This window comes from Pan paniscus, chromosome 23 (genome assembly GCF_029289425.2).
Source record: "Pan paniscus chromosome 23, NHGRI_mPanPan1-v2.0_pri, whole genome shotgun sequence".
Taxonomy (NCBI): domain Eukaryota; kingdom Metazoa; phylum Chordata; class Mammalia; order Primates; family Hominidae; genus Pan; species Pan paniscus.
Window position 1 is genome coordinate 55735555 of NC_085927.1, and position 21330 is coordinate 55756884.

Here is a 21330-nt window from a genome sequence, read left to right on the forward strand (position 1 = left end):
TCATCATTTGGCTCCCACTTATATGTGAGAACATGCGGTATTTGGTTTTCTGTTCCTGCATGAGTTTGCTAAGGATAATATAATGGCCTCCAGCTCCATCCATGTTCCTGCAAAGGAGGTGATCTTGTTCTTTTTTATGGCTGCATAGCGTCCCATGGTGTATATGGACCACATTTTCTTTATCCAGTCTACCGTTGATGGGCATTTAGGTTGATTCCATGTCTTTGCTGTTGTGAATAGTGCTGCAGTGAACACACACATGCATGTGTCTCTATAATAGAATGATTTCTATTCGTTTGGGTGTATACCCAGGAATGGGATTGCTAGGTTGAATGGTATTTCTGTTTTTAGGTCTCTGAGGAATCGCCACACCGTTGTCCACAAGGGTTGAGATAATCTACGCTCCCCCCGGCGGTGCACAGGTGTGAATCTGCGCTCCCCCCGGCGGTGCACAGGTGTGAATCTGCGCTCCCACCAGAGGTGCACAGGTGTGAATCTGCGCTCCCCCCGGCGGTGCACAGGTGTGAATCTACGCTCCCACCAGAGGTGCACAGGTGTTCCTTTTGGAGAGATGTGATTTGCTGCCCAAGCAGGGGCAGCGGCATGGTGACCGTCATAAGAGCCATGTGAGTGGAAGATGGAGGCTCGCTGGGAAAACGAGGCCTTCCTGTGCTGGGCAGAAGGGTTATCCTGGGTTGGGTGTGGGTGAGGACGGAGAGGCAGCTGGGCAAAGGTGGAGAGGTGGCTGTGGCTGGAACGTGGGGCACAGACAAGTGTACCTTTGGGGCAGTGCTGAGACACTTGTCCCCGCACGGGAGCTCCGAAGACTCACAGGCTCTGGGGGATAACGAGGGAGGAGCTGGAGGCTGAGGAGAGGGCCTGGCGGGTCAGGGCGGATCAGAGGGCGACGGAGCCCTGCTGGGTTCCCACGCCGGACAGCGGGGCAGGTGTGGCCTTGGGGTCAGCAAGCGGTGGGAGGCGCAGGAAAGCCGGGAGTCTGGCCCTGGCGGGCAGCAGTGTCAACCAATTAACCTGTAATCGCCCAGGGAGATGCTAAGAGGATTTGCCTTTTGTCCGGCTAATTATTCTGCTTGGACACTTTTCCTTTCCTCGGGGAGCTCAGGCCCTTTGCAGAACTTTAATTAAAAGGAAGCCGCTTTCTCAATTACCCCAAGGGCGGGGCAACCGGTGAAAACCGCAGGGTTGCCCTCCCCGGCTCAAGCTGATGGTCTGGGGGTCTTCCTTATCTGACCCCTGGGCCAGCCGGGGAACCTTCCACTGTGCCCCTGACAATGCGGTGAGGACTGCCGCTAAGGTCACGGAGGGAGAGGGAGCTCCTGCCCCGAGGCAGGAGGCCCCCAGTGCTTGCTCTCCCAGCCCCTCAGGCAGGAGCCGACAGCTCCCAGGAGCAGAGCTGCACTGACAAGGGCTCTGAGATCCACAGTGAGGTCCCGGGGCCGCTCCCGGAGCCCTGACCACTGGCCACTTCCTGGTCCCCATCGGACCTTTGCGGGGCAGCCATTGCCGAACAGTAATGCTGAGTGAGGTCCACAAGTGTTGAAGGACCTAGAGTCCAGCCTGTGAGCTCCCCACACCCGTGCCCAGCCCCACGGAGCTCCCAGGAGGGCAGTGAATGTTCACTGCTGCCAAAGGAATGCTGTGAGATCACAGGAGTCAAATTGCTGGCTGTTAACACGAGCGAGGCACGGCCGCTGTCCATTGCGTGCCAGCCGCGCTGACTGCCGAGCTTTCAGGGCCTCCTCCAGTCCTGATGTCTTCCCCAGGGTGGCCCAAGCGCTGTTTTACTGAGGAAGAAACGGAGGCCCCTGGGGTGAAGGAACTTGCCCAGGATCAGCCTTGTCAGGTCCCTGTCACTGGTGGCTTCCTCCGTGGGTGTGTGAGCGCTCTGGGCTAACGGGATCCCTGCTCTGCCCCCAGGGCCTCAGGGCCCAGCTGAGGCTGATGGGCTGATGGGCTGGTGGGCTGGTGGAGGAAGATGCCGTCCTGTGGGGCTGACCACAGCTGCAGCCATGGATACACCCAAGCCAGGCTCTCCCCGAAGCGAGGGGGGAGCTAGCCCCCGCATCCACAGAGGCACAGTCACACGCTCAGCCCCATCCGTGTCCGGGCTTTGACTGTGCTGCCTACACTGCCACTGCCAGCAGCAGACACTCTGCCTGCCTCTGTGCTCTGCACATGCCACATAGGCTACGTGGTCACGATGGAGCTGTAAGGGAGAGAGCCCCATTTTGCAGATGAGGAAACTGAGGCTCGGAGATGTTAGGACACCCAGATCTGGGTCTATGCGGGAGCAAAGGAGCTGGGCACTGATATCAAGGCCGTGCCAGGCCCCAAATTCTGGCCAGTCCCTTTTGGTGCAGGGTCCCGCCAGCCCCTCAGGAGTTCAGGCTCTGCTCCGGGCTGGGAGAGGGGTGGGGTCGTGGGACTTGGCTGGGAGGTTGCACCGCACGGCCGTCACAGGCCTTGGAGCAGGTCAGCAGGGACTGGGCCCTGGAACCCCTGCCCCTGAGCTCGTCTGTGCAGCACTGGGGCTTCCTGGAGGAGGTGGCACGTGAACAGATCTCGAAGGATGCACAGTTTAGCAGACAGAGAAGGCAGGATGCTCACCTTGGGCAAGAGGCAGTGAGCCGGTGGACCTGGCCGGGAGCAGTGGCCCGAAGAAAGGGCCCTGCGGTCCTGTGGGTCTGAGCATGGGCCTCACTGGCCCAATTCACAGGGAACCTTGGGAGACGTTTGGACTCCCAGTAGCCATGGCGCCCTGCGGCGGACCCGGACTGACCCCTGTGTGGTCCTGCGTGGCGTGGAGAGGGGAGTGGGGCGGTCTGCTCTTTGGAGAATGCTCCTGCTCTCTTCTAAGGCAGAATTGGAGCTTCGCGAATTCATTCATTCACTCACGTATCCATTCACTTGTTCTTCCGTTTGTCTATTCTACCTTCATTTGTTCTTATTCGTGTGTTCACTCATTCACTTATTCATTCACTTGCTCATTCATTTGTTCATTCCCTCGTGGCTTCTCCTTCACCCTACTCTCTCCTTCATTCCTTCACTCACTCACTCTTTCACTGGTATTTCATTCCTGGGTTCAATCCATTCTTTCACTGTTCAGGAGGCTTCGGCAGGTGCCGGTGTGGGGCACACGAGGAGGGACCTTCCCACATAGGAGGTGATCAGCAGTGGCAGACGGCAGCTGTGAGGCCCATGTGAGGGGTTTTAGAGCAGCCAGCGGGTGGGACCTGCCCAAGTGCTTCCCTGGCCCTGGGGTGGGGCAGGCAGTGGCCCAGGTATGGTGTTCCTGGCCCTGCACACTCTGGACCCAGCCCCAGCTGCTGGGGACCCTCAGGCCTTCCAGCACTCCCCTCCCCTGTGGGCACCCAGGACAGAAACCAGCCGGCCTCAGCTCCCTGGGGTCCTTCCCTTGTCACCACCAGTCAGGCTGGGAAGGTCCAGTTCTGCCCTGGGCAGCGGGGCCAGCACTGCCTTCTCTGTGGCCCGCTAACCTCCGCACCTCACTGAGCCCTGGACCTGCCTGGGCTCCTTGTCTGGTCTCCTTGCCAGGAAGCTCGTTCTGGAAGGGTCCACACCTTTCTCACCTCTCAGGGTCTACCAGGGAGGCCCGGGGCTGGGTGGTGTGGGGTCGGTCTCATAAGATGGGTCACACTGGGTCCCTGCACGCCCAGGGTCACAGGCGTACTCTGCCTACTCGCGTTGTTCCCCCACAGGCAGAGCAGCAGCCAGGCCTCCTGGGATGTGGCAGGTGGGCCAGTCCGTCCTAACCCCAGGTGAGCCAACCTGTGCCTGGTGACAAGGTTCCCTATGCCGCCCGCCCTGACCCACGACCTCAGCGACTGTAACTAGCATGCTCAAAAGCTCTCAGAGAATTTCCGGAACTTCTCTTTCCTGTGGTGGTCTCACTTAGGCGCATTCTAGCACAGTCTCCTGGGGTTGGCTTTCGCCAGCGCTGAATGTGGGTAACTGCGCCACCCCTCGGGTCTGCAGGAGCCAGCAGCCCAGCCTCAGGGAGCCCTTGTTTGTGGTTGAGCCCCTGGGTTTGGGCAAATGTGGCCAGGAGAGCAGCGCAGCCTGTGTGGCCCGGGGTCAACCAGTACCCAGGAGGCTCCAGAGCCTTGAGTAAAACTTCAGGGCTGGACTCACTTCGTGGTTTTCAAATGTTTTTAGCAGCAGGGCCCCTTTGTCAAACCAACTCTTTTGTGGGACCCTGACTTATAAAACCATCCAAGTGGAGTGTCCTGTGGAGGGGGGTCTGAGGGCCAGACCCTGCCTGAGCGGGCCCTGGACACCCACCCTGAGCCCTAGACCGCATCAGACATGGCCCAAAGTCCTCCCAGTGCCCAAAAGTCCTCCCACACTCTGCACCCCAAAATGACATCTGACTTTGTGGCCTCTGAGTCAGCCATGCCAGCGATCCAGGCCCCAAGCCCCTCTCCCTCCAGCACATGCGGTGCGAGATGGAAGAGACCCTGCAGCCTCTGCCACCTGGCTGCCCCCCTGCAGCTTCTGCCACCTGGCTGCCCCCCTGCAGCTTCTGCCACCTGGCTGCTCCCGCAAAGCCCCACCCAGTGTGAGGACAGAGATGTGCTCCTCTTAATCCCTTGGGGCCAATTGTCCTGTGTGATTTGGTTCAAAAAGTATTCGCTAAGTCCTGCTGTGTGCCAGGCTCCAGGGCACTCCAGAAAGATGCCCAGCCTTCTGTTCTTCTCTGGAAAGGTCTCCAGACCCTAAGGATGGGTGGATGGGTTGAGGGCCTCATCGGGGTCCCCTAGTCCCAGAGTGTTCCTGGATCTGACACTCAGTACACTGTTCCCAGGGCAGTCTTGGCATTCAGTAGTGCTCAAAAGACACATTCAATGGACAAAGGTGCACCGGAGCTCGTGTTCTCTTAGCGACCTGAGCACAGCCAGGCTGGGAGGGACCAGGCCTGGGGTGGGAGGAGGGGACATCGGCATCTCCTTTGGGCTTCTGGTGCATCTGGCAGGCTCCTGCATCCTCTCTTTATTTTGATTTTTAATTTTTAAAATAGAGATGGAGTCTCGCTATGTTGCCCAGGCTGGTCTTAAACTCCTGGATTCAAGCAATCCTCCTGCTTTGGCCTCCCAAGGTTCTGGGGTCGCAGGTCTGAGCTGCGGCACCCAGCCAGGCTCCTGCCTCCTCTCTGCCTGGCGTTTGGTTCTGTACTTACATATTCTTGTTTTCTGAGTGTGCGGAGAGCCTCCCTGGCTTCCTCTGGGCTGGAGTTTTGGCATCATCTCACCATTGAACCGGTATCTGGAAAATACTCCTCCCCTGGTTCCACAAAAGCTCGCTGTGTGCCTGCCACGCCCCGGGGTCTGTCACTGGCCTATCGCGGTGACAAGCCGGCCACCACCCCCAGCTGAGGCATTCATGCCGATCAGAACAAACCAGAGGCCTGGGGACCGTGCTCAGTGGCCAGTGACTGGGAGGTGTCTTCACATGGGGCCCGGGGGTGAGGCCTGAGGATCAGCAGGTTGGCCACAGGGAGGTCTGTGGGGAGAGTCAGGGCGGAGGGGCTGAGGGGCTGAGGGGCTGAGGGTGCCGCGGTCCCAAGAGGGGGCTTGTTTAACGGAAGTTGAGGACCAGGGCAGGCACAGACCTGAGAGCGTCAGAAGGGATTAGGGGCATCCTTGGAGGTTTTGGACGGGCTGCCGGTGCGGCCTGCTGTGCATGTTACTAAGATCACTCAAGTGGCAGCTGGGAGACACGGTGGGAGGAGGCCCAGAGTTGAAGGGACAGATGATGGTGCTTGGGCGGAGGGGATGGGGTGGCGGGGTGAAAGAAAGATGGGTGTTGGGGGTAGGGTTCAGGGGACAAAATTGGGGTTCCACGTTCTCACCTGACCCACAGGCAGACAAGGGGGTCTGGGGAGATTCCGCAGGGAGACTCTGATGTCCTTGGAGGTAAGATGATCCCTGGCAGGAAGGCCTGGGGCGGGGCATGGGAAAGGTAAGAGCCACTGGTCACTGAACATCCACTCTGCAGAGCACCTCACTCCCGATGCCCACGAGAGCCCTCGAGCAGGGGCCAGGATGACCTGGGCCAGGCTCAGGGCCAGGGGCTTTGCCGCACACACAGCCCCAAGAGTCAGAGCCGACGCTCACCCAGGCCTGCCGCACGCCATCACCCACCCGACCAGCAATCATGCCTCTGGGCTGTAATGCACCAGGACCCTTGCTTTTCTCCCCAAACCCCAATTCTGGATGCCCAGCTGCAGCCAGCTCCGATGGACCCTCTTCTGTCCCCTGCTCCAGAGGAGCTGCCCCTGGGGTCTTCTCTGAGCCTCTCTACCCAGGCCGCTTGCAGGAGGCTGAATGATGGCCCACAAACATGTCCAGCCCCTGAGCCCTGGATTCTGGAGAGATTGCCCTGCAAGGCAGATGGGGTCGAGTGGAGGATTTTTTGATGGGAGGATTATCCGGGATGATCCGGATGGGCCCTAATGCAATCACAGGCATCCTTTTAAGAGGGAGCTTCGGCCCCAAGGCCGTGGGAGGAGGAGCGCAGGGAGATTTGAAGATGCTGCCCTCCAAGTCCGGGTGATGCTGCCGCAAGCCGAGGGCGCCGGCAGCCATCAGAGGCTGGGTCCTCCCCTGGAGCCAGGAGGGAGCGTGGCCCCGCCCACCTCTGGATTTGGGCCCAAGGATGCCGATTTCAGACTCCTGGCCTCCAGCACTGTCAGAGAATAAATGTTGCTTCAAGCCCCGTTTCTGTCATTCATTCCAGCAGCCCCAGGACACCATGCCCTCCCAGCTCAAGGTCCCCAGCGTGGAAGCCTCTTTGCTGTCCCCACCAGCGGCTCAGCCAGACTTCTCAGGCCTCTCCAAGCCTGGGAGCTCCTGGGGAACATCTTGCTTTCTTGGGACACAGCTCAGGGTCCAAGATGGGGCCATGAGAGCAGCACCCCCAACAGGAGGACGCCGGCCCCCACGTGGCTCACGGAGGCCCCGCCAATCGCTGCAGGGAGTCCCGGGCAGGAAGGGCATCCCTAGGGAAGCAGGGGGAGCTCCAGCCAACCTTAGGATGCAGGGCATCACCGCACAACACACCGAGGGGAGGCGCGCCGGAGCAAGGGCGAGAGGGGGAAGTTGCCGGGCGAGTTCAGGAAGGGCTGGGGAGCTCAGGGAGGGTGGAGACCCTGGGAGGCTCTCTGGAGCGGGAGGCTCTGCGGGGTGGGGCCTGTTGGATGACGCAACCAAGCGTGTGCTTCAGGCCCCAAGCCCTCCATTTGAGCCCTTTTAAGAATAAAAACAAATATTTGTGTTGCATATTGTGCGTGTTGGGGTTGAGTTTTCTTCTTAAGGCTAAAAATAGGTGCATCTCCTCGTCCCCACAGGGATTCCTCCCGCCCCACCCAGAGTTGTGCAAGTCCTGGTCTGGCGCTCCGGATCTCATGCCAAGTTTTGACTTCACCGCCAGCGATGGGTGTAGGAAAGGTGGCAGAAAACGATTATGAGGTGGAGGCTGCCCACTGCAGCTGCAGAAGGCTTGGCAGGGCCAGGCAGGCCACGCCCAGGCAGATGGCATCGACCCTGTTCTGGAAGAGGCATCGTGCCCACTGAGGCCTGAAGGGCGACTGGGTGAAGGGGCTGTGTCTCTGCCTGAGGGAACTGCCAAGGTGAGGCTGGGACAGTCCTGGACTTACTGGCCCTGGCTAGGCTGGTGTGGAGACTGAGGGGGCTAGTGAGGGGGAGCCAGGGAGCACTGGAGGATGAGAAGTCTGCAGGGCTTGTTGGGGGGTGTGGGGTGTGGGGTCCAGGGTAGACATGGGGAAATGATGGTCAGCCACTTCACGGGGTTTGGGGAAGACACTGCAGCCCCGAGTGCCTGCGGGGACAGAACAGTGTGGGGGTGCAGCTTGGCATGAACATAGGGACCCCCAGGATTGGGGCCTGTGGGGTCCAGGGGGAGCCCAGGGCAAGTGGCCCCAGGCAATCTCCAGCAGGGAGGGGCAGTTCGGGGAAGGCGCAGCTCTTACGAGATCATGATAAGTACAGAGGGGATGGGGGGTTCAGGGAGGAGCTCTCTGGCTGGCTGGGGACAGGAGGGGACCCAGGGGCCAGTGAAGGGAGAGAGGGCCCTGGGGAGGAACTGAGGAGAGGTGAGAGACACCAGCTGAGGGGCCCTTGAAAACTATCAGAGAGGCTGGGGGCTTCCAGGCCTCAAGGCTGAGCCAGATAATGGTCACAGGGGGAATTCATAAGCTGTAAAGTGCTGTTGGCACGTGGGCAAGGGGCTCTTTGAATCTTCACCAGGAAGCGATCCAGCTGCCATGAAAATCCCCTTCTGGAGCCCAACTTCCCAGAAGCCAGCCCTGGGCTGCCTCCAGGTCTGCAGAGCTCCCAGGACACAGCCCTGCCCTCCCCTACCGCACCCGCACCCCCATCTCCCCTCCACCCATGGGTCTGCCCAGGGGAGGGAGGGGCCTTTGCTGGGCCCTGAGCAGGGCGGGTGGCTAAGAGACCTCCCAGGGCTCCTGGCTTTGCTGCCAGCTGGTGGGACACAGCTGCTCTCTGCGGGTCTCTTGGCCCCGAAGGCGGGCAGGGGGAGGGGCTTCCATGGAGTACGCCTCCCTGCTGCTACCCAGGCACTCTCAACCCAGCTTACAGGGGAAAGTGAGGTAGCACGAGGCCAAGGTCACACAGATAGACCCCACCAGAGCCTGTCTGAGAGCGGCTGTCCAGCTCAGAACCCCTGCTCTCAGCCTGCTCCTGGGCCCAGCTAGCCAGTCCCTCCACCACAGGCCATGCCAGGTGAACGAGGGGCAGGTGCCTCCCACCCCAGGTTCCCCGCTGAGCCTGTGTCCTGGCTCCTTTCCCCACCCCTGGGGGGCCTGGAGAAAGTCCCCCCACACCTGAAGGATACCTGGGATGCTCAGCCTGGGCCAGGCACACCCTTGCCTCCTCTGGCCTTCCCTCCCTGGGGTCCCTATCCAGAGCCTGCCTGACCTCTGTGCGGGGACGCCCCTGGTCTGCCTGCAAAATGCCTCCAGAACCCCATGCTTCTCCCATGCACCTCTTGACCTGACCTGAGAGTGGCCTCCTCACCCTCTCCCTGCCTCCTCCCCTGCCTCGCTGGGCTTTTCCCTGCACTGCAGCTTAGGGACCCTCTTAGAAATGAAGGCAGACCATGTCCTTGTCTGCCACCAGCCCTGCAGTGCCCATTGAGTCACTGAGAGGAAAGGCCACATCATCTTGGTGGCCCAAAAAGACCCTGCTGTCTGCCCAGCCACACCTCTGCACTCCTCTCCTCTCGCTCTGTCCCAGCCACTGACCTCCTACAGCTCCTGGCCATCAGTCATTCTCCCACCTCCCAGCCTTATGCCTGGAACACCGTCCACACCCTCCACACCCCACTCCCTCCTCTCCTGCACTGCCATCTCTGTGTGGCCTGCTCTGCCTCTGGCTCTTCCTGAGCCATGATGACCTCCTTCCATGCTGAGTGCTTGATGATTTATAACACCTGCTTCCTTCATAGTAGGTGTTGATGGTCTCACATCCCCCTCCAGACTGTCACCTCCCTGTGGGCAGGACTTTTGCCAGACACATGGGAGAAGCAATAACGTCTGTGGAACCAATGAACAAGGGTGAGACAGAGCTTCTCACCTCTGAAGGGAACTCCCAGTGTCAGGCACAGAAGAAGAGGCTTCCCCCAGACCCTGGCCCAGAACTGCAACCCCTTCCAACCACAGAACGAAGTCTTCTTGTACCTACAACTAAACATACAGCCTCTCAGCATCTCAGAATTGTGGAATCAGAACACCAGGGGCTGCACACCTCCCTCTCCATCATGCGGAGATCAAACCATGTTTGAATTCCTCCAGTGGTGGGGAATTCCCTCCTCCTAGTGGCTTGGCTAGCCTGAAAAAGGCCTTTCTAATGCAGCCTGAGGCCTGCCCCTACTAGGCCTCCTAGGGCTGCCCCATGCAGTGTCTAGAATGAGAGGTGCTGGTGGATCCACATAGCAGTAACCCTTGCCACAGAGCGGGGCCCTTTGAGATTGAGGAGTGCCCTTCCCTGCAGAGTACTCCCTGGCTCCCTGAGACAGTCCTGGTGACTCGGATCTGTCGCCGCCTGCCCTCCCCCTCCCAGAGTGTCTGTGGTTGAAATTTAATCGATCTCTCTTTCCTGGGAACCAGGTGAGGAAGCAGATGTTAGTCACTGTCTGTGTCAGGACCCATTGGCCAGCCTGTCCCCCCTCTCAGCAGGCAAGGTGCCCCCCTTGCAGGGCTGGTTGACAAGGAGCCCAAAGCCCTTGGCATTGGCCTTGTTGGTGCAATGCAGGCATTTATGACGAGCCTGGGGGAGCAGCCTGCTCTGTGCCCACCCAAGCTCAGCCCATCCTGGGGTCTGATACAAACCCCAGGGATCAGCCTGTCCAAATAGGGCAACCGAGGCCCAGAGGAGGAGTGTGGAAGCCCCTCCTGGAGAGCTTTTGCTGGGCTAGACGGACCTGGGGAAACAGCCTCCTCCCCAGGGCAACCTGAGGCCAACAGCCCTAGCCCACTGGGCCTGGCAGGGGGCTTGAGAGGGGGCTAGGAATAGCACCAAGAGGGGCCCCAGTGCCCAGCCCTCACTCCCCACTCCCCTACAGCCTCATCACAGCATGGGACACTTTCCTCCTGGGACCTAGGAGCTTGGCAGGCAGCCGGGGGTGGCCGGGCAGCCACAGGCCTTGTCCAGAGGGCACCAGGCTGCTGGGTCACAGGTGGTTGGGGTAGGGGGTGAGAGCTCCTTGTCCAAAGGGCATCAGGCTGCAGGGCCACAGGTGGGTGGGATGGGGGGTGAGAGTTCCTGCTGGATGCTAGAAACCATGGGGCTCAAGAGCAAGAGTCCCCTCTGTCCCTCCAGAATCTTCTGAAACCTTGTCTCCAAGCTCTACCGGCCCCTGCCCCAGCTCCCACTAACTCCATCTCCACTGTCCCTTCAGTTACCCCAGGCTCGCTGCTTCCTTTCCCTCTGGCTCCCACGGTCTCCCCCCTTTCCTTTCCTACTTTTGCTTCTGGTCTCACCCTCCACACAGCTCCTCTAGGAAGCCATCCCTGAGTGCCCAGGCAGGGCTGCACTGCTGGCCCCTACTTCCCTCCATGGCGCACTTGGTCATGGAGGCTGAGGGGAACTGTTCATTTGTCATTTTGCCCCTCGTCCTGGCCTGGGGCTAACTGGGAGAGGACCCCACTTGAGACTCAGCTCTGAGACCCCACAATGCCCGACCACGCTCCAGGCACTGAAGTGCCCAGCACGTGATGGGCACATGAAGACATGAGTGAAGAAACGAGTGTGTGACTGGGTGGATGCCATGGGCCATGCTTGGTGGGAGCCAGAGGGAGGGTTGGAGCCGGGGGCCAGGGAAGAACCGTGGGCAGGGCCCCCACCCATCTGGAAAAGTGGGATGGTGTGCGCAGGCCCAGCCGGCAAGTGGCCCCAGCTGTGGCTTCTTTGGCCCCAGCAGCTCGGACGGGGATGGTGTACGCAGGTCCAGCCGCAAGTGGCCCCAGCTGTGGCTTCTTTGGCCCCAGCTGCTCGGACGGGGATGGTGTGCGCAGGCCCAGCCCCAAGTGGCCCCAGCTGTGGCTTCTTTGGCCTCAGCAGCTCGGACGGGGATGGTGTGCGCAGGCCCAGCCGCAAGTGGCCCCAGCTGTGGCTTCTTTGGCCCCAGCAGCTCGGACGGGGATGGTGTGTGCAGGCCCAGCCGGCAAGTGGCCCCAGCTGTGGCTTTTTTGGCCCCAGCAGCTCAGACGAGGGCTTCCAGAGCTGCAGACGCCACAGGGACCTCTCCAGGGGTCCTGTCCAAGACCTTCCACTGGGCTTCTCCTGGCACTGTGCTTGTGAGGCCACCCTTAGGCCTCAGGGTGGGTGGGCTGCCTGCCCAGGGAAAGCAGTGTGGCCTCAAGTAGGACACCTGGGTCTGGACCCAGAAGGTGTCCCGGCCTTGCCCTGCTGGCCCCAGGCCCTTGCCTGCAGATGGAGTGAGAGGACTCCTCAGCTTCTGCCTGCGTCTCCTCCCCGCTGCTTCCGAGTGAGGCTGGGAGGGTTTTCCCTTCTGTGGCTACAGGACTCCAGCTGTGAGAGGTGAGTGGCCCAGACCACAAGAGGTCCTGGACACAGGACAGTGGCTTGGAGGCCCAGGCTGCCTCCCCTGGCACAACCTCCATGTGTCCTAAGGTGGGGTCAGCAGACGACTCAAAAAAGAGCTGGGTCTCCAGTTCTGGCTGGAGGCACTGCTCACCCCAGGGTCCTGGCAGGAGCATCTGCCAAGGGCAGGCTGTAGGTGAGCTTTGGGTCCTGAGACCCCCTCTCCTTTGCATTTTGCTGGCCACCTGCCCACTGGGCACTGTCTATCTATGGGGCACTGCTGTGGGCATCAACATGCAACTCCCTGGATCCCCAAAACTCACAGGCTCTGATTCCCAAGGGTCCTAGGGCACCCAGGCCAAGTGGCTCTGAGTCCCCGGGTCCTTCAAGTGCAAAGACCTGATGAACAGACACGTAGAACCCTAGGGAAGGAAGGCAGGTGCAAGCTCAGACTCAGAGGGAAACAGGCAAGGACGAGGCCTGGGTGACCGCCAGCTGGACTCCCCGGTTCCCGTGGCGGAAGGAGTCTGCAGCACCTGCTCCAGCTTTGGGCTCTCCCGGGAGCAAGCTGGCGGCTCTGCTCGGGGAGCTCAGGTTTTCCTGTGTGTCTGGCACAGGGCGATTCAGCCACCCCTCCCTGTGCACTGCTCTGCCCCTCTGCCCCTCTACCCCCTGACCATGGCCCCTCCCAAGGGGCCAGCAAGACTAGCCCAGCTTGGGGAAAAGGTGGTCCACAGCCCCTCCTTCCTGATCCCCCTCCTTTAACTCCCAGTTCTGGGAGTTGTGAAGTTCACTCAGACGCATGGAACTCAGACCTTGCCTGCTGCTTTTTAACTGGGTCTTTCTTGTTCTGTTGGTGAAGATCCAGTGTTGCTTGTCATCTCTCTGAGACCAGCCATAGCCACTCTTTTCCCCTTCATCTCTCTGTGACCTTGGACAAGGTCCCTGGGCCTCTGTGTCCCCTCATGGGAGGAGGCACATGAGTTGGGTAGGAGGAAGACCCCAGAGGGCCTGGATTCAAATCCTGGTTCTGCCTTTCACTGGCTGTTGAGCTTGGATGGGTTTCCTTACTCTCTGTGCCTCAGTTTTGCCGTCTGTAAAATGGAACTAGCACTGACCTATTTGGGGAAGGGGTGTTGTGAAGGTCGTGGACACGTGTGGAACAGGCCCAAGGCCTAGCACGGGGGTGTGCTGGAGCTCAGCCAGCTTGGGAGACAGGGGCCGTCACAGAAACAGGACCGCTGCCCCTAAGGGTGGGAGCTGAGGCAGGGGAGGAGGAGAGAGCAAGATTCTACAGCCAGCTTGTTGCAAGCCGGAGTCAGGGAAGGAAGAGTGTGGGGTGCATCCTGGGAAGAGCCAACGGGAGCAAAGGCAGGGCTGGGGCTCACTCTGCAGGGGGGTGGGGAGGGGGTGGGCTGTGGGCACCTCAGTGGGTCAGAAAGGACTCTAAGGGTACACCAATGAGACATCCTCTGCCCTCCAGGGCCACAGGGCCCCTGTGTGATCTGGCCACCAGAGAGTGCCAAGTGAATGGCGCAGGCAGCCCTGTGGGACAGGGCAGGGTGGGAGCCAGGGCTGCAGCTCAGCTGTGAGTCAGGGAAGGACGTGGATCCCCCAAGAGAGGAGGAGGGGACCCGGTGGCAGCAGGGCAGAGGCTCTGTTCCCTTACGTCCATTATACAGAGCGGGAAGCCCAGGCTCAGAGGCCTGGAGGAGTGAGTGCAGAAAAAACCCTTTCCTCGCTCCCAGGCTGCCTGGGTCGTCAGCTGTTGCATCCCCCCAGATGGGCCACCAGCTTCACCACCGGCAGCTGTGGGCACAGGCACCGCAGGGGAAGTGGGGTCGGAAGTCAGGGCCAGCCCAGTGCAGAACTGAAGTTGCAAAGGAACTAGCCAGCGAGCCTGCGTAGAGATGGGTTCCCAGAACTCCGGCCCTTCCAGCCATCGGTCCCTACACCTTACCCAGCAAAGCCCACAGGAATGGCCTATGTCTGGGAGCAGCCAGGTGGCACGCCTGGTGCGGGAACCGCTGGGGCCAATCAGAGGGCAGGAAAGCCCCTGGTGTGGGCAACACCTGCAGGGCAGGGCTGGCCAGAGCTAAGCACGTGGGGGCACCACCCCATGCAGCAGTGAGCCACTGAGTGGGGGTGCGAGGGGCTGGCCAGGGGGAAATGCTCCCAAAATGTGAGCCTTAGGGGTGGAGCCTGGGGCTGGGGTCAGGTGGGCCCCCGGGCCAGGCCAGCAGCAAGGGCGAGGCCTCCAGCAGGCCCCCTGGGAGGATGTGCAGGGCAGCCCGAGGGGACTGGGCGGGGGTTGAACCAGAGCCAAGAAATCAGTACAGTCTGGGCACCAGGGCCGGGCATCTCAGAGGCTTCCTCATTCCTGGCCCTGTGGGAGTAGCCGGACCCCGGCGTGCCGCTGCTGCCGCCGCCGCTGATTCACTTACTGTCTCACAGGGAACCAGGGCCTCCTGCCAAACTGCCCAGCCCAGGCCCCATGCACGCCAGCCCCATGAGCCCCACCGACCACCAAGTCCTGGCCCCGGGCCACCCTCTGCTCTTAGATGGGGAGACTGAGGCTGTACATCCAGGAGGGTCGCCCCAGAGGCTGCCCATGCATCAGGAAGGAACAGGGCTGGGACTGTGAGTCCAACACTCTTTTCTGGCTGTCACCCCCTCTCCACACCCTGGAGGGGTCCATTCCACTTGAGAAGCCCCTCCACTGGGATCTGGGTCTGGGGCCAGTTCCGTGGGTGCCCGGGCTGGGCACAGCAAGGATGGGGTCTGTTTGATCAGCAGTTCCACCCGATGCCAGGCTGCTGGGACAGCGGGCAGTGGCCAAACCGGCCCTGCCACATGCCTCTGGCCCTCGGGGAAGCGCTGTGCATCGCCATGTGCACGGCTCTCGCAGGCTGCAGGCTGGGAGGCCCTGCCATGGCCAGGCTCTGGGGAGGAGCAGCGGAGCCTGTGGCCAGCCGCAGGCTGTTGAGCTTCTGGGGGCCTCATGCTACCTTCCCAGGCCTGGTGAGAGCAAGGCAGGCCCCAGGGCTGTGGAGCCAAAATCCACCAGACCCAGCTGGATGGACCTACAGGGACCCTGAAAGCCAGACCCCACCCTGGTCAGAGGGAAGCAGAGGCACAGGGGCCAGTGGGGCCTGCTGTCCCTTCTTCTTACAGCAGCTCCGGCCCAGCCCCCAGTAACCAGGTGCCAGGCCCATGGCCCTCCTGTCCCCGCAGCCTGAGCCTGGTGCTGTCCAGCAAGGCCTCAGGGTCTGTGTCCAGTGCCCCAGCTCCCCTGGCTGGGTGGGGACAGCCCAAAGGTGCCTGGAGGCAGGTAGGCATGACTGGATCTCAAGGGTGGGCTCTGGGCAAGGGTGTCTGGTGTGAGGATGGGAGGGACGGCCCACAGAGGGGCAGGAGGAAGCCAGACAGCTGGGGGCACATGAAGGCCTCGGGGGCTCGTCCTGGGTGGGCAGAGCATGTGTCCCCACCGGTGGGGCCGCAGCTGCAGGTACATCGCATGGGGATTCCACACACACTCACTTTTCCGATTCCAGCTTTTATTGGGCCGAGCACTCCCCTCCAGGGGACGCTGCCGTCAGAAGGGTGGGGACGCAGCACCTTGGTCGCCATCACCCCCATCTGGGCCACCCTGACCCCCGTCTCACCCAGGCAAAGGGCCTGTTGCTGGCAGACTTTGGGGTGGGCAGGGGCTCAGTGGGGTGCCCGGCAGCCAAGGGACAGTGCGAGTGTCTCGGTGGCATCAGGGGCCCCAAGGGTCTGTTCAAGCAGGAGAAGCCTGGTTCGGGAGATGGGGGATGGGATGGGGGGTGGGTATGGGGAATAGGGATGAGGGATGGGATGGGGGATGAGGGATGGGGGCCGCAGCCATCCCCCTCTCCGGTACCCAGTGTAGGTCACAATAATTTAAAGACACTATAGACATTTCGACGCTATATAACAACATAAGTTAACCAGGTTCCTTGCAGAGGCTGCCGGGCCTGTGGACTCAGGTGTGTTCTGGGACTTGGGGAAGGTAAGGGGATGGGGCCAGGCTGAGGGTGGGGCATTCACGGTGGCCCGGAGACTCAGAGCGTCCAGGCATGGTTAGGGGCACATGGGCTGGACCACAGGGCCAGAGCCCAGGAGGGACCCACTTGCCCCAGGCTGAGCCCAGGCCCTTGGCTTGTCGGCTGCTCAAGAACACATTCCTATGGGCTTCCAAGAGAACACACCCTAAATGGGGGCCAGGCCGTGGGCAGTGGGGGTGCACCAGGAGCCAGCTGCAGACCATCCTCTCTGGCCTCGGACAAGTTCCTCCCTCTGTCACTCATGCTCCTCAGAGACAGGGGTGGGAGCATCCAGAAAGGACATGTCCAGCTCTGGATCCAGATTTTCTCAGCATTGGGGTCAGGGTAAAAGGACCAGGACAGGGCTAGGCGAAGCCTCAAAGGCACCGAGGGGAGTGCAGGCCCCAGTGAGGCTGTCAGGGGGTGGAGGGAGCAGCCGAGTGCCTCAAGGCATGGGAGCTACCTCCTGCCACCCTGGGCATCCTGATGTGTTCTCCCAGGTCCAGAGCCCCAGGCTGGGCAGGAGAAAGGTGGAAGCCTCCACTCACAGCTGCAGGGTCTCTGGTAGGTCCTTGTGCCACTCTGGGCCTCAGAGTCCCCATCTGTCAAATGGGACAAACATCCCTGACCACTCACCACCTGCCTGACCCCCACGGCAGCACTGTCCCAGGGGTCAGGCTGGCTCCAGGGGGAAGGGGGTCTCTGTAAACTGGAGGTGACAGGATGAGGGAGGGAACGAAGGACTCCTGGAACCTGACGTGGGTGATATTTTGATTTGCTTGATATTATTTTCTTTTCTTTTTTTTTTGTTTTTTGAGACAGAGTCGTGCTCTGTCACCCAGGCTGGAATACAGTGGCACAATCTTGGCTCATTGCAACCTCCACCTCCCGGGTTCAAGCAAGTGTCCTGTCTCAGTCTCCCGAGTAGCTGGGATTACAGGTGCACGCCACTACGCTCAGCTAATTTTTGTATTTTTAGTAGAGACAGGGTTTCACCACGTTGGCCAGGCTGGTCTCGAACTCCTGACCTCAGGTGATCCACCTGCCTCGGTCTCCCAAAGTGCTGGGATTACAGGCATGAGCCACCGCGCCCGGCCATTGATAGGATTTTCAAAAGAAGGAAAGATGGCATGGAGGAGCCTGTCCATGGCTCTCCTCCAAGGCCCGGTCAGGGCTGTGTGGTCCGAAGAGCCCCTGCCCAGCTCACTTCTAGGACCTGCGGGTACCGCGTGGTCCCCATCAACCCCAGGCTGCCTCGGCTCTGCAGGGGCAGAGGGCCGGCCAGGTGGGGCCAGGAAAGGAAACAGAGGGTGTCGAGGGGATGGGCTGACACAGAGTACGGAGTTAGGACTGGCTATGCGTTAGTGCCAAGAATCCTCTTCTGATACTAAGAAAACATAAATAATTTGTGTCAACATCTGTCCCCACCGCCCCAGGGCCTGGCGGCAGACCCAGCCTGGGAACTGGTCTGGAGAGGCCAGCCGGCGTAGCTTTTCTATGTCCATGCCGCCAGGTGGGGCTGGGGACGCTCAGTCTCCTCATCACTTTGCTCTCTGGGATACAGGTGTGTCCTGGAGGTTCATTTTCCCAGAGAGAAGAAAGGGAACTTGCCGGGCCCCATCGGGGAGCACCAAGGCCCCTGGCCTTGCTCTCTGGGTGGGTCACGGGCGCTGTTCTGCCGCAGGAGGTGATGGGAGGAGGTGGCAGGAAGGAGCCCCAGGGAGGCGGGCAGAGGGCGTGGGCCCCGGCCGGTGCCCTCCTGCACCTGGAGCTCCCCGCTTCTGCACCCGTCTATGTCTGCTGCTGGCAGCAACAAGGCAGGGAAGGTGAGGATTGGATGTGCAAAATGCCGCCGGGTTCCAGGGTGCCCGCGGCCGCCTCCGGGCCTGGCCTCACTTGCAGGTGAAGACCTCGGTGCGCTCGCTGCAGGTGTTGCACTTGACGAAGCAGCACCAGTGGAATTTGCAGTTGCACTGCCACACCTTGGTGTACTGGTGGGTGTTGTAGCCTCGGCCGCAGCACATGGTGTCACAGCCGTCCGCGCCGGGCGACGTGCGGTTGCAGAGACGGCCCTGCGTGCCCACGCTGCCCGTGGCCGCGTCCTCCTCGCAGTAGTTGGGCGACTTCTCAATGTACACCAGGTCTGTCTCCATGGGCTTCTGATAGCTGCGCAGCTGTTTGATGCGCAGGAAGGTGGGCTGCCGCAGACGGCTGGCCCGCACCACCTCCACCTGCACGGCCGCGTTGTACTTCTCCTTCAGCAGGTGGCCCACCTCTCGGAACTTGGGCAGCGTGGTCCAGCAGGTTTTGGTGGTGCAGGAGCCAGACACGCCGTGGCACTTGCACTCCAGCTGCATCCGGTCCTCTAGAACCTGCGGGTGACAGGGAAGCTGCTCGGCACGGCATGGCCCAAGCTGGGCCCCTCCAAGTTCCCCTACCCCTGCCTCTAGCCCAGCCCTGGAGCCTGCTCCTCCCCTTGGGCTGTGTGACCACAGGTGAGTGTCTCTCCCTCTCTGAGCCTCAGCCTCCTCACCTATTACATGGGGCTGCTAACAATAGGTCTCCACTGCATAGGAGGTTGTGAGGGTACAGTGAGAATATTCAGGACTTGGCAGAGCCTGCTGTACATTTATTGAAGGTACTTTGTTAGACTCTCACAGCCCTTCAAGGAGATGCTATATCCTGCTCATGCACTGGTGAGGAAACCGAGGTTTGGGGCTGTGGGACCTGCTGCAGGTCACAGGCAGCAGGTGGGGTAGGCCCAGCAACAGTAGGTGCTTAATAAATGCTCATTACCCCACCCTGCCATCTCTCCCGCTCCCCACCCTCGAGCTTAGCGTAGGGTCTGGCATGCAGTTGGTGTTTAATGGAAGCCTGGAGTGCCGGTGGCCCTCGGCGCACGTTTGCCCAAGGCCGAGGGGCGCAGGGGAGGCGAGTACACGGATCAGCGAGGCCCGGGCGTGCTGAGAAGCCGACAGCCCCGGCCCGCCCGCTGTTCTTTCTCCCCAGCTCCACAAGGGCCCTCCACGGGTGCAGCCGAGTGTTTTCCTTGGGCCTCCCTCCATGGCCCCGGAAGGCTGATTCCCAGAGCCAGCCCTGACCCCAGGTACTCATTTACCCGGATCGAAAGGGCCCTGCCAGCCGGGCCTGATTGAAGATGGGGAATTATTAGCTGGCGCCCCACGGCTGCAGAGGGGCCATTTGTCAGCTGTCAGAGCTCTGCTGGCCTCACTCGGCAGCCCAGCCCTGCTGGGGCTTGGCCACCCTCTGTCCCTCGGGCCAGAACTCACAGCCATGGGGCACCTGCTGTTGGCCCCCAGCTCTAGCCTAGTGGAGAAGTCCCCCAGAAAATGAATGAATGAATGAGTACAAGAAAAAGAGGGAGAGAACCCCACAGAGCTGGCTACTGCCCCAAGCAGCTTCCCCGGCCTGGTTGCTTGAGGTCCTCTGGAGCTCACAGTTCAGCACGGGACATAGTGAAGGTGCTGCAGGAACCCAGGAGAGCCTAATCCTGCTGCAGTGAGGGTGCCTGAGGGAGGGGCTTCCTGGAGAAGGTATGGGTATTGATGGATGAGTCGGAGCTCGTTAGACAAAGAGGACAGCATTCCGGGAGGGGCTCAACATGAGCGAAGGTCTGGAGACCACTGAGCATGAAGGAAAAGGCTGGGCCCTAGGCTGGCAGGTGGGTGCTGGGCGGGCCCTAGGCTGGCAGGTGGGTGCCGGGCGGGCCCAAAGTCTCATCAGGCGGGTGCTGGGTGGGTCCAAAGGCTCATCAGGTGGGTGCCGCGTGGGCCCTAGGCTGGCAGCCTGGAGCTGGGGTGTTCTCTGCTCTGCATCAGTGATGCCCTTGGACAAAGACTGGAGAGACTGGGGAGACTGGAGAGACTTGAGGGAGGTGGGAGAGGGAGGCTGATGTCCCTCCCAGGATGGCAGAGGGTGGGGCAGCTTTGGGGAATTGCAGGGCTTGGAGGCTGGGCTGAGGGGCATCTGGGCCAAGGTCATGGGCCAGAGCCTGGACTGCGTGTCTGGGCGACCCCCAGAGAGTACATTGGGACCTCCTCCCTGCCTCCTGTCCCTCTCCCATCCTGTCCATCACCCCAGCTCCCTGATCATCTGTGCTGGGATCTGTCCCCTCCTGGAAAAGCCCTTCCCTCCACTAACCTGCCCTTCAGGCCTGGAAGCGTCCCTGGCCCTGGCCACACGGCCTGCTTGGACGCTCCCCAGGCCAGGCGCCACCCCAGGAGCTGCCCTGATGGTGGCCCCTCTTGGAGCTCCCAGCCGGGAGAAGTTCACCCCACCCCGGGCTGCTCACTCTCCTCAGATGGGCCTGGATGGCCGGAGACCTGGCAGGCCTGTCCAGACTAGAGGGTGTGCAGGCCACGTGGTCTAGGCCCAAGCTCCCTCTAGTGCTCCTGCTGTGGCCCAGGATGGCTGCCCCTGGTACTGTGCCCTGTATCCCTCCCCCTCCCCCCTCCCCTGTCCCTGTCTCCCGGTCTTCATCAAGGCCAGGGAACCCAGCTGCATGCTACTGCCCGCCTGGGGATAATCGGCTCCCGCAGGGCCAGGCCCATGACCATCCGCAAATAAAGCCTATTGGGCCGCTGCTTGCAGAGCGAGGGGCCACATCCTCGCTTGGCTGGATCCCTTGGGTCAGAGCCTCTCCCAGGAAGTGATCACAGGGTTCAAGAATGTGCCGTTTCCTTCTCCAGTGCCCTGGGCATTCGAGCAACAGCAATGGTGGCGCCAGCACTGAGACCGGCCCCCTGCCCCAAGAGACCACCTGGCAGGGCAGAGTGAGCTCATCTTGCTCAGGGGAGCTGCAGGCTGCCGCAGGGGCCGCTTCTCCAGGCCTTGGTTCCTCCTCGACGCTAGGGGCCTGGTTGGGCAGGGGGGTGGTGGACTGAGGGGGCTCCAGGAAAGGGCCAATTCAATGTTCTTTCCAGAATAAGGGTGTAGCCTGTGCTCTGGAAACAGTGCTCAGTTACAGCCAGGCAGGGGAGTCATGGGGTTGGTGGACTAAAGTCCTTCCAGGGTGAGACTGACCAGCCCAGGAAACTAGCGTCCGATATTCCAGCTGCTGGGGCCGGCAGAAGGCACCTCACCCTGGATCCTGGCCACGGCCTGGGGCAGTGGAATGA

At 61.1% G+C, this 21330-nt stretch overlaps 1 protein-coding gene across 3 annotated transcripts in view; it reads right to left on the reverse strand.

The window, feature by feature from the left end:
* Nucleotides 1-15665: 15665 nt before the first annotated feature.
* The window catches only part of WNT7B (Wnt family member 7B), a 55888-nt gene continuing 50223 nt past the window's right edge, over nucleotides 15666-21330 (reverse strand). For all 3 annotated transcript variants that reach the window (XM_055106040.2, XM_034951722.3, XM_055106041.2), the window contains exon 4: nucleotides 15666-18564. In XM_055106040.2, coding sequence (XP_054962015.1) covers nucleotides 18085-18564 — 480 coding nt within the window. In that variant the 3' untranslated portion in view covers nucleotides 15666-18084. The remainder of the gene's footprint in view (nucleotides 18565-21330) is intronic.